Source organism: Entelurus aequoreus, linkage group LG15 (assembly GCF_033978785.1).
Source record: "Entelurus aequoreus isolate RoL-2023_Sb linkage group LG15, RoL_Eaeq_v1.1, whole genome shotgun sequence".
Taxonomy (NCBI): Eukaryota; Metazoa; Chordata; class Actinopteri; order Syngnathiformes; family Syngnathidae; genus Entelurus; species Entelurus aequoreus.
In genome coordinates, this window is record NC_084745.1 from 54,148,608 (window position 1) to 54,166,107 (window position 17,500).

General features: G+C 38.0%; 1 protein-coding gene across 2 annotated transcripts in view; it reads left to right on the forward strand.

The window, feature by feature from the left end:
- Positions 1-1,988: 1,988 nt before the first annotated feature.
- LOC133630263 (outer dynein arm-docking complex subunit 2-like) overlaps positions 1,989-17,500 on the forward strand; it is a 153,455-nt gene continuing 137,943 nt past the window's right edge. Inside the window, exons 1-6 of one of the 2 annotated variants that reach the window (XM_062021745.1) lie at positions 1,989-2,148; positions 2,616-2,685; positions 6,127-6,392; positions 8,767-8,927; positions 12,516-12,699; positions 15,275-15,381. In XM_062021745.1, coding sequence (XP_061877729.1) covers positions 6,169-6,392; positions 8,767-8,927; positions 12,516-12,699; positions 15,275-15,381 — 676 coding nt within the window. In that variant the 5' untranslated portion in view covers positions 1,989-2,148; positions 2,616-2,685; positions 6,127-6,168. The remainder of the gene's footprint in view (positions 2,149-2,615; positions 2,686-6,126; positions 6,393-8,766; positions 8,928-12,515; positions 12,700-15,274; positions 15,382-17,500) is intronic. The other variant, XM_062021746.1, reaches the window with a different exon arrangement.

Genomic DNA, 17,500 nt, shown 5'->3' on the forward strand with positions numbered 1-17,500 from the left:
TCTTTAAGAAGTAATACGGCCAAATGAAAAAAGAAGTTTCAAATGTGAGAATCCAGTTATAACGTCTGCCAACTTTCTGCAATCTTCGGGGAGAACACCAAAGTGGTCGTCTTCATAAAGTTCACCAACAGAAAAAGCACAACGGCGCCGCTGAAGCAGAGAAGCGAGTTGAAAAGGACAAACTGACGTAGCCAAGAAAGCATGTCACATTTCATTTTGCCCGTCATCCGCAATCCTTACGTGAGACAAGACCCACGTCTTTACTTGTTCTGTGCATTCTAATGAGTAAATAACTGCTAGTAAGAGGTGGATAACATGCAGGTATTTAAGGTTATAATTAGAAAAAATAGCCTCATGTTATATACATGCTGTGAGTATGTGTAACATGTAATACTTAGTTACGGCTGGGTTCATTTTTTTGTATCATTCGATCTCGATTAGATTTGATATCATTGTTTTCCCTTTTAAATCTGATCATGTGCAACACTGATGAGTTAATGAATCACCTACAAAATATAGTTTTGACGGTCTCAAATTGGAACAACATGCAATTCAACAGCCAGAATCACTGCAGTGCATCAATCTTATTACGTGCCATTTAAATGAAGGACTTAAGACATGTTTATTATGCTGAACTAAGAAAGCAAAGGACATGTTTGACTTTGTAACATAATCAGGGGCAGGGCAGGGGAGCTTTGTTTTTGTTTTTTGCTGAAGCAAGCAAACTTTTGCATTGTGTATTGGTCTGAGCTGTGATGCAGGACTTGGGCTTTAGGGGGCAGTAGCGTTTACCTGACAGTTCAGTCAGCGGTAGCGAAGAAGAGATGGAACACCTTTGGTTTTGATTGCGTGTTGGAATACATGGTTTAAAATTAGAGATGATAAATGCTTTAAAATATAATATCGGAAATTATCGGTATGTTTTTTTATTTTTTATTATCAGTATCGTTTTTTTATTTTTTTTTAATTTTTATTAAATCAACATAAAAAACACAAGATACACTTACAATTAGTGCACCAACCCAAAAAACCTCCCTCCCCATTCACACTCATTCACACAAAAGGGGTTTTTCTTTCTGTTATTAATATTCTTGTTCCTACATGATATATCAATATATATCAATACAGTCTGCAAGGGATACAGTCCGTAAGCACACATGATTGTGCATGCTGCTGGTCCACTAATAGTACTAACCTTTAACAGTTAATTTTACTAATTTTCATTAATTACTAGTTTCTATGTAACTGTTTCTATATTGTTTTACTTTCTTTTTTATTCAAGAAAATGTTTTTAATTTATTTATCTTATTTTATTGTATTATTTTTTTTTAAAAGGACCTTATCTTCACCATACCTGGTTGTCCAAATTAGGCATAATGTGTTAATTCCACGACTTTATATATCGGTATCGGTTGATATCGGTATCGGTAATTAAAGAGTTGGACAATATCGGATATCGGCAAAAAGCCATTATCGGACATCCCTATTTAAAATTATCAATTAAATGTTGGAAAATGATCAAAAGTACAAAAGCCCTCAAATTGATATATTTATTGAAAAAAATTAAAGTGATTTAATTTGCCCCTTTTTTGTCTTTTTAAATTTGATCACATTGTTTATTTTTAATGGTCTTATTTGTATTTCCTTTGATTTTCTTTCCTTGACATGTTTTGTTAAAGTCGTCATTTGCTCAACTTGATGTGTAAAATTGTTGAATATGTTGAAATTGCCTTGACTTTTATGTACATTGGAAATGTTTGTCCAATAAAAACAAAATGAAAAAAAAATCGTAACTTCCGGTTCCGATGAACATCTGTTTTTGGTTCGTTTTTCATTTTTGTTTAAAATGAAACCGTTTTATATGTAGTTATTGCGTTTCAACACTGAATATGAAAAGTGTTTTATTTGTTGTATATAAAAATACAATTCAGATAAAACAAATCTTTTAAAAAAAACATTGGTTTCCATTAGCAAAGGATTGTGGGTAATCCTCGCTGCAGTCGCCATTTTGTGCGTTGGCTTCTTTTACAGAAATTTGAAAGATATTGGCGATAAAGATCCGTATGAGATGGATAAAGACAAATGGACTACTGATTTGGAATCTTACCCTGATATAAGTTACCCGGCAACAACTATTTCGTGGACAAAGTAAGTGCCTATACGTAGGTTTCTGTTAGTGAAGGATTATGGGTAATCCTCGCGGCATTCGCCATTTTGTATGTCGTAAATGTGTTAATTCGCCGGACGTCATGGAAAGCTGCTTTCTAGAAGCTTCAGACACCATGTTTTGTACTATATATGTCGATAAAAGGCTAATTTCTGCTAAGTACATCACAAATGGTATAAAATGCCCTGTACCATACTTAAATTAGCATGTATCCGCATTTGTTTGTATGGTTCTTTATACTATAACCGTCCTATCTTATGTGTTGCTTGTTTGGTGTACAATTTTGCGAAACGAACAAACAAAACCGACGTCACCTTTTTTGTCGTGTCCTTGTTTGCGTGTCTTTTGTGTGTGTGACGCTGACGGCGGTAGTTTTTATGATGCGCGGCTATGCGAGGCATTACGACAATTCCCACACGCGGTAACCATGGCGACCGGACCAAAACAGGAAGTGTGCTGTCTTGATGAGGGGCTCCCAGCTACAGTGGAGAGACTGGCCGCCTCAGCTGCGTGTAAAGGTCAGTAGTTTTGTTTTTATGCATTTATACATCTCATGCGACGGGTAGCAGAACTTTGCAAAAGGTAACTGGAAGTTAACGTGACACAATTGCATGCATCTTGTCTGGCTGCATCGCAGCAACAAAAAAGGGGCCCCAGTACTTCTCATATGTCACTGACAAACTCTCACATTAATTTGGTTCATTTTATTCAGTTGAATATTTAATAGTCTCCAATCGAAATTCTCATTGCCAGCAACTTTACAAGGATATGAATATAAATGTACTGCCTTTTTTTTTTTTTTACATCATGGCCAGGGGACTACAGATGAAAACTAGCCTTCTGGCTAATTCTGGCTTTTTTAACCATGTGTTGTCATGTGTTTTTATGAAATTGCATTGTCCCCTTTGAAATAAACTAATCTAATCTAATCTAATTCACAGGGGCAATCAAGATTGAGGAATAAAACAATGTAGTAGGTACTAAAAATGACAGAATAAACTTAAGAGTACATGATAGTAGGGCTGGGCAATATGGCCTTTTATTAATATCTCCATATTTTTAGGCCATGTCACGATACACCATATATACACTACCGTTCAAAAGTTTGGGGTCACCCAAACAATTTTGTGGAATAGCCTTCATTTCTAAGAACAAGAATAGACTGTCGAGTTTCAGATGAAAGTTCTCTTTTTCTGGCCATTTTGAGCGTTTAATTGACCCCACAAATGTGATGCTCCAAAAACTCAATCTGCTCAAAGGAAGGTCAGTTTTGTAGCTTCTGTAACGAGCTAAAGTGTTTTCAGATGTGTGAACATGATTGCACAAGGGTTTTCTAATCATCAATTAGCCTTCTGAGCCAATGAGCAAACACATTGTACCATTAGAACACTGGAGTGATAGTTTCTGGAAATGGGCCTCTATACACCTATGTAGATATTGCACCAAAAAGCAGACATTTGCAGCTAGAATAGTCATTTACCACATTAGCAATGTATAGAGTGTATTTCTTTAAAGTTAAGACTAGTTTAAAGTTATCTTCATTGAAAAGTACAGTGCTTTTCCTTCAAAAATAAGGACATTTCAATGTGACCCCAAACTTTTGAACGGTAGTCTATCTCGATATTTTGCCTTGAATTAACACTTGATGCATATAACACCAGTATGATGTGTCTACATTAAAACATTCTTCTTCATACTGCATTAATATATGCTCATTTTAAACTTTCATGTAGAGAGGGAAATCACAACTAAAAGTGTATTTATGAAACAGTTATTAAGCAGTGGCACAAACGTTCATGTCATTTCCAAAACAGAAAGTGCAAGATTATCAGAGACATTTTAAAACAAGCTATTAGTGCACTTTTGTGCACGATGTCACTAAGATGACAAATCAAAACAACGCTAAATTAAAGTGTACTATTTGTACAGAACGCCACTACAATAGATTAAAACAAATAAAGAGTACTTTTGTGCATGATGTCACACAAGATATTTCAATAAGTGTCAAATAAAAATGAGCTGCATAATCGGAAATCAAATAGTGTATGTCCTTCGCTATGTGGTAGGTTCCTGCGGACGTTATCTCCTTCTGTTGTTGACTAGTTTTTTTATACAGTGTTGATGTGGAAATGGTTGCTTGGGCATTTTGTGGGTGTGGCACCGACCGAGATGTTGACATGCGGAGTTTCAAGCACTCTTCATTCTCTAGCGGGTGACTTTTAAAATTATGCTACAAATTAGCAGTAATGCTACTTTTTGTAGCAACGCTTTTGCCGCATACTTGACATATTACGGTTGTCTGTTCAACATCTTCCTGCTTGAAGCCCCCTGTTGTTTTTCTTGGGAATTGATTATTCTTCTTTTATTTGTTACCAGATTCGCACCTTCTTTCTCTCGTATTACCGCTCCGCTAGCACCAGAGTTAACATCACCCATGCCGCTACCTCTCTGCTCGGCGAGGGCGTATGACGTTGCACACGTGACAGTATGTGACGTGTGCAAGAAGGTGCGCTTGTTTTATGTCTCTGTGAGAAGCAGAGACATGAAAGAGTGAGAAAAGCCTGTAGTGTAATGCCCGCAGCTAAAAGCAACTGCGTGAGAACGTGTACTCCAATATCGCCATATAGTCATTTTCTATATCGCACGGAGACAAATCCGCGATATGTCGAGTATATTCCATGTATCACCCAGCCCTAATGATAGCCATGACAGGCAAGGGTTGTGAAAAAGCTAAACCACACAAAAGAGATGAAAATACAAAATGAAATTAAAAAAACAGTCCCTCTTTTATCGTGCAAAATGTCCACTAGACTAGTGTTTTTCAACCTTTTTTTGAGCCAAGGCACATTTTTTTTCATTCAAAAAATCCCGAGGCACACCACAAGCAGAAATCATTAAAAATGAAACTCAGTAGCCGATATTGACGCAATTGTTGGATAGGAATTTAACCCTTAACTAACTATGCATCACTATAGCTCTTGTCTCAAAGTACTGTCACCACCTGTCACATCACCCCGTGACTTATTTGGAGTTTTTTGCTGTTTTCCTGTGTGGAGTGTTTTAGTTCTTTCCTATTTTGGTGGCGTTTCCTGTTTTGTTGGGATGTTTCTGTTGCAGTTTCAAGTCTTCCTTTGAGCGCTAATCTCCGCACCTGCTTTGTTTTCGCAATCAAGACTAAGTCGTGCGGACGCTATCCTCCTTTGTGGGGACATTGTTGATTGTCATGTCATGTACGGATGTACTTTGTTGACGCCGTCTCTGCTCCACAGTAAGTCTTTGCTGTCGTCCAGCATTCTGTTTTTGTTTACGTTGCAGCCAGTTCAGTTTTTAGTTTTGTTTTGCACAGCCGTGCCTAAGCTTCAATGCCTTTTCTTAGCGGCATTGAAGAATTGAGAGCGATACACCGAGTGAACCCTCTTGTTTGAAAGCGGCAGATAAAGACGACAAAAACATGGACATGGCAATTTATCGACGACGGCAAAATGCTGAAATACATGTTCATTCATCGTTTGACTAATTGATGTAGTGATTTTTTTCATTGTATTTTTTTTAACTTCATTTTTATTGACATGCAGCATCAGACATTCCTATCCATTACATCATATTTGCATCATATTTGCCCTAAATGTCAAAATATTATTTTTGTTTACATCCCAACAATGCCACCCCCCCCAAAAAAAACAGCAAAAACAAAACAAACCAAAGTAATAATAATTTTAACAAATAAATAAATGTAAAAAAAAATTAAAATAATTTATTTTCTCAAATTAGTGAAAAAAGATTACTCCCTACATGTCTATAGTTTTTTTTCTATTTATTTACTATCTGTTTATATTATTTTTATTTAGTGATTTTATTAGACCAGGACTATTAAATATGTGTGAGGTAAAAATGTCAGTCAAACAGGATCCAGTCTCTACTCTGGGGTCAAATATGAGACACATGGTTTTGCATTGCAGTGCCGTGTCCCGTGTTGGTGAGCCAGAGACAAGTCCAGCACAATGGGGACATCACTGTCCAGGGCCGCCCAGTGGACCTCCACTGACTCTGATCACGGCAAGCTGGAGTCCACGCCGATGAACGAGAGCCTGCTGAACGAGATCCTTCGCTTTGTGGAGAACTTCAGCTCCAAGAACCCGCAGGAGGCAGAGCTCTTGTTCGAGGAGCCGCTCCAGTGGAGCAGCACTTTAGCCGCCACGGATTTCACACCAGACTATGAAATCAGGTGGGTTTGACCAGCCTGAAGGATATGCTTGTCACTGTAGTCCTTTTGTATTGACCCTCAAAAGTAGTCGCGTAGATTGTTATCATGGTCAATATTCACATTTTCATCATTGTTATTGGTATCATGGTCCATATTGAAATTCATGATAACAGTAATGATGGACATTTCAATATTGACATGTTCATTATTATTATTATTATCATGTTCAATATTGACATGTTCATCATTATTATTGTTATCATGGTCCATATTGACATTCATGATAACAGTAATGATGGACATTTCAATATTGACATGTTCATCATTATTATTGTTATCATGTTCAATATTGACATGTTCATCATTATTATTGTTATCATGTTCAATATTGACATGTTCATCATTATTATCATGAATGTGAATATTGACCATGATAACAATAATAATGATGGAAATGTCAATATTGACCATGACAACAATAATAATGATGAAAATGTCAATAGTGACCATGATAACAATAATGATGATGAAAATGTCAATATTGGCCATGATAACAATAATGATGAAAATATCACTATTATATATCATGGTCGATATTGACATTTTCATCAACATTATTGTTATGGTCAATATTGACATTTTCATCATTATTATTCTTATCATGGTCAATTATTGACATTTTCATCATTATTATTGGTATCATGGTCAATATTGACATGTTCATCATTATTATTGGTATCATGGTCAATTATTGACATGTTCATCATTATTATTGTTATCATGGTCAATATTGACATTTTCATCATTATTATTGTTATCATGATCAATATTGACATTTTCATCATTATTGTTATCATGATCAATATTGACATTTTCATCATTATTATTGGTATCATGGTCAATATTGACATGTTCATCATTATTATTGTTATCATGGTCAATATTGACATGTTCATCATTATTATTGTTATCATGGTCAATTATTGACATTTTCATCATTATTATTGGTATCATGGTCAATTATTGACATGTTCATCATTATTATTGTTATCATGGTCAATATTGACATTTTCATCATTATTATTGTTATCATGATCAATATTGACATTTTCATCATTATTATTGTTATCATGGTCAATTATTGACATTTTCATCATTATTATTGGTATCATGGTCAATATTGACATGTTCATCATTATTATTGTTATCATGGTCAATGATTGACATTTTCATCATTATTATTGTTATCATGGTCAATTATTGACATTTTCATCATTATTATTGGTATCATGTTCAATATTGACATGTTCATCATTATCATGAATGTCAATATGGACCATGACACCACTAAGAATGATGAAAATGTCAATACTGACCATGATAACAACAATAATAATAATGAACATGTCAATATTGACCATGACACCACTAATAATGATGAAAATGTCAATTTTCATCATTATTGTTATCATGACCATTACAACAATAATGATAAAAATGTCAATATTGAACATGATAACAATAATAATTATGAACTTGTCAATATTGAACATGATAACAATAATGATGAACATGTCAATATTGATCATGATAACAATAATAATGATGAACATGTCAATATTGACCATGATAACAACAATAATGATGAACATGTCAATATTGACCATGACACCACTAATAATGATGAAAATGTCAATTTTCATCATTATTGTTATCATGACCATTACAACAATAATGATAAAAATGTCAATATTGAACATGATAACAATAATAATTATGAACTTGTCAATATTGAACATGATAACAATAATGATGAACATGTCAATATTGATCATGATAACAATAATAATGATGAACATGTCAATATTGACCATGATAACAACAATAATGATGAACATGTCAATATTGACCATGATAACAATAATAATGGACATGTCAATAGTGACCATGATAACGATGATGAAAATATCAGCAGGCAAGTTACACTAATAGCTAAGCTAACCTCGCCTGAAACAAGAAGAAATAAGTGCACATTAAACTTAAAGAAATGTAGATGGAACCACATTACATCAGGATGCAGTTACCAGGAAATCACCAAGCAGATCAGGGGTATCCAAACCCTGGCACAACAAGCCGCAGGTCATGAAAACAAAACATTCCTTGTGGAAGGATATAGGTTTTCAAAACATTCCTAATGATCCTACAAGTGTAAGAAGAAGTTAACTCACGTTAACATACACACAATATACTTTAATTTAGCAGGGTTTTCCCGAGATAGGCTGTAGTCTTTTTTGTATTCACCCTCAAAAGTAGTTGCTTAGCACGATTGACGCTGAGGAAAAACGTATCCTGTCATGAAACGTGTTCCTAAAATGTGCCGTCTGTGTGTCCTCAGAGAGGAGGGCGTTGTAGAGTCGCGAGAAAAAGACGAGGAGGGACGCTCACTCCTGCTCTTCTCTCCCCCGACTGTTTGTGTCCGCAACTTCCGCCAACTCTCCAAACTGCTCGGTCTGGCAAATGAGAAGAAACTGCTGGAAGTTCAGGCATGTGTTGAAGGTAAGTGCAAGGACGGGTTGAATGGACCACTACAAAACATACAATACATTTATACATACATTATTCCTCTTTTTCCCCTAAATATTTTTACATTTGAACCCAACAAATGGTTTCTGTTTGTTCATTAGCAACACAGCTCAAAAAGTTATGGGCGGATTTCGATCAAACGTTCAGGAAGTGTCAGAAATGGGATACCGTATTTCCTTGAATAGCCGCAGGGGCGTTAATTAATTTAAAACCTCCTGTCACACCTGCGTTTACCGGAAACCGGCGGGATGGCCGTGCATGCGGTAATTATTTTAAAACCTCTTCTCACTCCGGCGTTTACCAAGAGGAATCCATAAAATTTAGGCGTGCGCTTTGAGTGTGATGTAAGCATACCATCATGAAAAGCACATTTAATAAAAAAAAAACGTTATTATGGTCTTACCTGTACTTATAAATGGAGTCCATTTGCAGCTCCTTCTGACCAAAAGCATGGATAACTTGTTTATAGAAGTCTTCCTTATTTTCTTTCTTCAGTTTTAAAAGTCTCTGTTTCGATGGAGATATTCCTTTAATTATTACTTCCTGCTTCCATTGAAAGTCCAATTTAGAAAACTGTTTTATTTTAGATACCGGTATGTAATCCTCCATGTTAAAAGTTCAGGCAGAGGAAAAAAAAAAAATCTCTTGCTGTGTGTGTTCACTTCTGCAGTACCGGAAGTCGCAAGAAGGATCACTAGCGCGGCAGCGCCCTCTACCACCAGGAGGCGGGAGTCATTTAATGACTTATACAGTATTTGACACACGCAGCTACGGTATATTAATAAAACATAGCTGCTTACTGTTCTCTTTAGCATACTGTACCGGTATTCAATAGCTTGGACCTTAAATCCTACTGAAAAGCTCTTTATCTTTTTTCCTTTGTGCGATTGTAAACTACTGAAAGCAGCTTCCTCCATTTTGAAAATGAGGACAGATGCGTCACTCGTGACGTAACGAATTTGACCCGGTGGAAGTTCTAGCCATATGCTAAATATTTATTTAGATCCATCTTCAATAATAAACCGGCGATAAGGCCAAGCATGCGTTAATTATTTTGAGAAACGAGTTTGACCCGGCAGTAATTCTAGACGTGCGAATACTATATTCCCTGCGCCAATTCAAGGAAATACGGTAATTGGTTAGATTTTGGGGGTGATTCCGATCATTTCTATGCTAGTGAAAGAGACAAGCGGTAGAAAATGGATGTATGGATGGGCCCACATCCACCCAACAGAGACAAACCAAGGAGATGACTGACAAGAGGGTTCCCTCTGTTTGTTTATTCCCAACATACTGTAGCTCCAAAAATGATGAGTGGATTTTGATGAAGGAAAGGTCAGAGATGGGATAAGAAACAAGATAATAGTTTTTTACTCAATATGACAGTAATGTTCTGAGAATCCTGAGACAATGCGGGTGAAGCAATAGAACATTTCTTCAAGTAGAACTCCTCATTTTGTATGTACAGAGAGATGGATGTGTGGATGTGTGGATGTGTGGATGGCACCTATAGAAATAAGGAGCAGGAGAAAAATATATTACATGTTGAGTGCCAGGAGGTTACAGCTGTGCTCTAAAGGGTGAGCGCGGATAAGGTGGTGTGGTATTAGCATAATAATGTCTTTATAGTCGTAACTTTATACTGGAAAAAAAAATGACAACATTTTGTTATTTTTCTTATAATACAACAACATTGTTTTCCTTCTATTCACTTCTTGTAATACAATACAACCAGGCTAACTTCTGACTCCACTACCAGGCTAACTTCTGACTCTACTACCTGGCTAACTTCTGACTCTACTACCTGGCTAACTTCTGACTCTACTACCTGGCTAACTTCTGACTCCACTACCTGGCTAACTTCTAACACTACTACCTGGCTAACTTCTGACTCCACGACCAGGCTAACTTCTGCCACCACGACCAGGCTAACTTCTGACTCCACGACCAGGCTAACTTCTGCCACCACGACCAGGCTAACTTCTGACTCCACGACCAGGCTAACTTCTGACTCCACGACCAGGCTAACTTCTGACTCCACGACCAGGCTAACTTCTGACTCCACGACCAGGCTAACTTCTGACTCCACGACCAGGCTAACTTCTGACTCCACGACCAGGCTAACTTCTGACTCCACGACCAGGCTAACTTCTGACTCCACGAGCAGGCTTACTTCTGACTCCACTACCAGGCTAACTTCTGACTCCACGAGCAGGCTAACTTCTGACTCCACTACCAGGCTAACTTCTGACTCCACGACCAGGCTAACTTCTGACTCCACGACCAGGCTAACTTCTGACTCCACGACCAGGCTAACTTCTGACTCCACGACCAGGCTAACTTCTGACTCCACGACCAGGCTAATTTCTGACTCCACGATCAGGCTAATTTCTGATTCCACGACTAGGCTAACTTCTGACTCCACGACCAAGCTAACTTCTGACTCCACGACCAGGCTAACTTCTGACTCCACGACCAGGCTAACTTCTGACTCCACGACCAGGCTAACTTCTGACTCCACGACCAGGCTAACTTCTGCCTCCACTACCAGGCTAACTTCTGACTCCACGACCAGGCTAACTTCTGACTCTACGACCAGGCTAACTTCTGACTCTACGACCAGGCTAACTTCTGACTCCACGACCAGGCTAACTTCTGACTCCACGACCAGGCTAACTTCTGACTCCACTACCTGGCTAACTCCTGCCTCCACTACCTGGCTAACTCCTGCCTCCACTACCTGGCTAACTCCTGCCTCCACTACCAGGCTAACTCCTGCCTCCACTACCAGGCTAACTCCTGCCTCCACTACCAGGCTAACTTCTGCCACCACGACCAGGCTAACTTCTGCCACCACGACCAGGCTAACTTCTGCCACCACGACCAGGCTAACTTCTGCCTCCACGACCAGGCTAATTTCTGATTCCACGACTAGGCTAACTTCTGACTCCACGACCAAGCTAACTTCTGACTCCACGACCAGGCTAACTTCTGACTCCACGACCAGGCTAACTTCTGACTCCACGACCAGGCTAACTTCTGACTCCACGACCAGGCTAACTTCTGCCTCCACTACCAGGCTAACTTCTGACTCCACGACCAGGCTAACTTCTGACTCTACGACCAGGCTAACTTCTGACTCCACGACCAGGCTAACTTCTGACTCCACTACCTGGCTAACTCCTGCCTCCACTACCTGGCTAACTCCTGCCTCCACTACCAGGCTAACTCCTGCCTCCACTACCAGGCTAACTCCTGCCTCCACTACCAGGCTAACTTCTGCCACCACAACCAGGCTAACTTCTGCCACCACGACCAGGCTAACTTCTGCCACCACGACCAGGCTAACTTCTGCCTCCACTACCAGGCTAACTTCTGCCTCCACTACCAGGCTAACTTCTTCCTCCACTACCAGGCTAACTTCTGGTAGCCTGGTAGTCACATTTTTTTATACATATTTTGTGCAATACCCCCCTCCACTTGCTTTTTTAACACCTTTAACATCTTGGTGAAGATTGTTCCACAATCCAAACATGTGGCTCATTCTCTCTCCCTGCTCAGACAACAGAAGTCCTCTGGTGAAGATTCTCGGTCCCAGCCTGGCCAACATCCAGAAGATTGGAAAGAGCGACAAAGATAAGGAGCAACAACAGAGCAGCGAGCCAGAGGCCAAAATGAAGCTGGTCCGCCTTCTCCAAAGTGCGGACAAGCACATCCTCCGCAAGTTCATGAAGGAGATATCAGAGTGAGTCTTCTTGTTTGCCTCATATTCAGTCCAACCATCTAAAACACAGGTGTCAGACTCAAGGCCCGGGGGCCAGATCTGGCCCGCCACATCAATTTGCGAATGCGTGGAAATAATATGTGTAAATAATGTACTTAATCTTAAAGGCCTACTGAAATGACATTTTTTTATTTAAACGGGAATAGCAGATCCATTCTATGTGTCATACTTGATCATTTCGCGATATTGCCATATTTTTGCTGAAAGGATTTAGTAGAGAAAATCGACGATAAAGTTCGCAACTTTTGCTCGCTGATAAAAAAAGCCTTGCCTGTAGCGGAAGTAGCGTGACGTCACAGGAGCTAGTATTCCTCACAATTCCCCGTTGTTTACAATGGAGCGAGAGAGACTCGGACAGAGAAAGTGACGATTACCCCATTAATTTGAGCGAGGATGAAAGATTCGTAGATGAGGAACGTTACAGTGAATGACTTGAGAGGCAGCGATGCACGTATCTTTTTTCGCTCTGACCGTAACTTAGGTACAAGCTGGCTCATTGGATTCCACACTCTCCTTTTTTTATTGTAGATCACAGATTTGTATTTTAAACCACCTGGGATACTATATCCTCTTGAAAATGAGAGTCGAGAACGCGAAATGGACATTCAGTGCCTTTGATCTCCACGACAATACATCGGCGAAATGCTTTAGCTACGAGCTAACGTGATAGCATCGTGCTTTAACTGCATATAGAAACAAAAAAATAAACCCCTGACTGGAAGTATAGATAGAAAATCAACAATACTATTAAACCGGGGACATGTAAATACACGGTTAATGCTTTCCAGGCTGGCGAAGGTTAACAATGCTGTGCTAACGACGCCATTGAAGCTAACTTAGCAACTTAGCAACGGGACCTCACAGAGCTATGCTAAAAACATTAGCTCTCCACCTACGCCAGCCAGCCCTCATCAACACCCGTGCTCACCTGCGTTCCAGCGATCGGCAGAAGGACGAAGGACTTCACCCGATGCGTTTGGCGGCCCGGAGACGTAGGAAGTCAAGGTGAGGTCGGCAGCTAGCGCGGCTAGCGCGGCTAGCGCTCCAACAAAGTCCTCCTGGTTGTGTTGCTCTAGTCCGCTGCTAATACACCGATCCCACCTACAACTGTCTTCTTTGCAGCCTTCATTGTTCATTAAACAAATTGCAAAAGATGTCCAAAATACTGTGGAATTATGAAATGAAAACAGAGCTTTTTGTATAGGATTCTACGGGGTACCATAACTTCCGTTACTTTGACTTCGTCACGCGCATACGTCATCATACCGCGACGTTTCAGCCGGATATTTCCCGGGATGTTTTAAGTCACTTTATAAGTTAACCCGGCCGTATTGGCATGTGTTGCAATGTTAAGATTTCATCATTGATATATAAACTATCAGACTGCGTGGTCGGTAGTAGTAGGTTTCAGTAGGCCTTTAATGTCTTACACAAATAAATTTACTGCGTAAAATTACATACATGTACACTTTAATCATCTCTAATAATAAAACAAAATATTATTGTGACAGTCCTTCACTGTCGTGCGGGTTCCATGGACCACCAAGAATTGACATCACTGCGAGCAGATTTGACTTTCTTTATTTTTCAATAATGACGCAGTCTCTGGTCGGGTCGCTTTTCAGCTCCTTCCTCTTCCTGCTCACTCTTCGGTCCACTTTTCAGCTTTCCGCGTCTGTGTCTTCCTTTGGCTCTCTCCGTCTCTTGCCCTCTGCATCTGCTTCTGCTTCTCCAACTCTCTCCCCGACGTTCACGGCTGCCGCCCTTTTATATAGTGCGAGAGGATCATTTAATTGTGCCCAGCTGGGCGACCCACGCACCTGATGATATTTGCGGCGTCACACCCCCTAGCCGCCATCTTGGAGAGGGCTCCGGTGTGCCCTGCCTCGCTGTCGGACTGCCGGCTCCGCCTCTCCACAATCATATTATACATTTCAAAACAATGTTAATGTTCAAACAAAGATAAATACCTAAATATCTACTTGACTTATGATTTTAAAGCAAGTAATCCAACAAACTTCATGTAAAAATTTGACAGTAGACATTTTTTACAGTAAAATCCACTTTCAATATACCGGTAGACTAATAATACACTATGAAACACAACAACCGTAATTTTACAGTATAAAAAAACTTTCATTAATTTTTACGTAAAATTAACAGCTGTACTGTTTTTCCATTCCATTTAATTTAATTCCATGTATTTTTTTATTTTATATGCTGTAAAAAAACAACCTGAATATATTGCGGTCAAATTGTGGCGACTTGAGCTGCCAGTTTTATACAGTACAATCTAAAGATTTTGTTTTGTACAGCGTACATAAAAAACACATAATTATACACATCTTATATATACACATTTATATTTATACTGTATATTATTGTCTGTTAAAAGCGGCCCTCTGAGGGCAAGCATAACTGATGTGGCGAGTTTGACACGCCTGATCTAAAACGACACTATAATGAGTAAGAAAACACAACAAAACATGTAAACGGATGTGAGACCTTATTGTGGTTGTCTTCTACATTTTTTCAGGAAGGTGGATCTTAATCCCACTGCTGTGAAGAAAGAAGTGGAGTATTTAAAGAATGTTTGCAGTACTGGGGAGAATAAGGTGTTGAAGTTGGTTCGATACACATCAGGTTTGAATCCTACTCATATTTCACTCGCTCAGGATCGATATTAAAACTAATGCTAAAAAAGGAGCATGAAATTAAATATGTTTATTTCGGTCATATAATCAACCATTTTGTGTGATCAGTTTAACAGTACAGATTAGACATATTTACCAATTGTACGCATACACACACAAAAAGGAAAGAAAGGGATAGGCTGAAGCCAAAGCTTATATTTGCCTATCCTATACCTTCACTGAAAATTACATTGCCTGGAACATCAACGTAAAAAAAATCAATGGGATGAAAGTAGAGATGTCCGATAATATCGGACAGCCGATTTTATGGGCCGGTAAATGCTTTAAAATGTGATCTCGGAAGTTATCGGTATCTGTTTCAAAAAGTAAAATGCAGTGTTTCCCACACATTCATTTATTTGTGGCGGCCCGCCACGAAAGAATTACGTCCGCCACAAATAAAAAAATAAAAAATATATATTTATTGATTTTTTTTTTTTTTTTTTGTCCTCTCCAGCTTCTCAGGCAAATCATATAGTTCAGGGGTCACCAACGCGGTGCCCGCGGGCACCAGGTAGCCTGTAAGGACCAGATGAGTCGCCCGCTGGTCTGTTCTAAAAATAGCTCAAATAGCAGCACTTACCAGTGAGCTGCCTCTATTTTTTTAAATTTTATTTATTTACTAGAAAGCTGGTCTCGCTTTGCCCGACATTTTTAATTCTAAGAGAGACAAAACTCAAATATAATTTGAAAATCCAAGAAAATATTTGAAAGACTTGGTCTTCACTTGTTTAAATAAATTCATTAATTTTTTTACTTTGCTTCTTATAACTTTCGGAAAGACAATTTTAGAGAAAAAATACAACCTTAAAAATGATTTTAGGATTTTTAAACACATATACCTTTTTACCTTCTAAATTCCTTCCTCTTCTTTCCTGACAATTTAAATCAATGTTCAAGTAAATTTTTTTTTTTATTGTAAAGAATAATAAATACATTTTAATTTAATTCTTCATTTTAGCTTCTGTTTTTTCGACGAAGAATATTTGTGAAATATTTCTTCAAACCTATTATGATTAAAATTCAAAAAAATTATTCTGGCAAATCTAGAAAATCTGTAGAATATAATTTAAATCTTATTTCAAAGTCTTTTTAATTTCTTTTAAAATTTTGTTCTGGAAAATCTAGAAGAAATGATGATTTGTCTTTGTTAGAAATATAGCTTGCTCCAATTTGTTATATGTTCTAACAAAGTGTAGATTGGATTTTAACCTATTTAAAACATGTCATCAAAATTCTAAAATGAATCTTAATCAGGAAAAATGACTAATGATGTTCCATAAAAAGATTCGAATTAGCTAGTTTTTCTCTTCTTTTTTTCGGTTGAATTTTGAATTTTAAAGAGTCGAAATTGAAAATAAACTATGTTTCAAAATGTAATTGTCATTTTTTTCGTGTTTTCTCCTCTTTTAAACCCTTCAATTAAGTGTAAATATCATTATTTATTAATAATAACATAGAGTTAAAGGTAAATTGAGCAAATTGGCTATTTCTGACAATTTATATAAGTGTGTATCAAACTGGTAGCCCTTCGCATTAATCACTACCCAAGAAGTAGCTCTTGCTTTCAAAAAGGTTGGTGACCCCTGATATAGTTGATGTAGATGCCCATATCGGCTGTTCAGATTTACTTGACAAAAGAGAAGTGTAGGATACTTCTCTTGTTGCCTTATTTGTATTTGACTTTATTAAATGTATTTATATTAGAAACACAACATGTGTATATAACAAAGGGTGCAAAGTCTGCAGGCAGTAGGAAACACATGGTTAAGTGTAGGGAGTAAAACTGATGGCAGTCTAAAGTTCAAGATTTTTGGAGCTCTTTGTTCAGTGGATCAGATGTTTGATGAAGCTCTGTGTCTATCTACCACCACTACTGTTTTCTGTTTATTTGTTACTGACTGTGGCAGGACACCTCTGCCTCTGTTTCACTTTATGTTGCTGGTAAATAATATGCTTGTAGTACTAGGCTAAAGTTAAATTATTTAGTATGCACTAATTAAAGCGGCAGAGCTTTAAGAGACATTTTAGCTTTTATATTTTATAAGATATATTTTTTGTAAGAACCA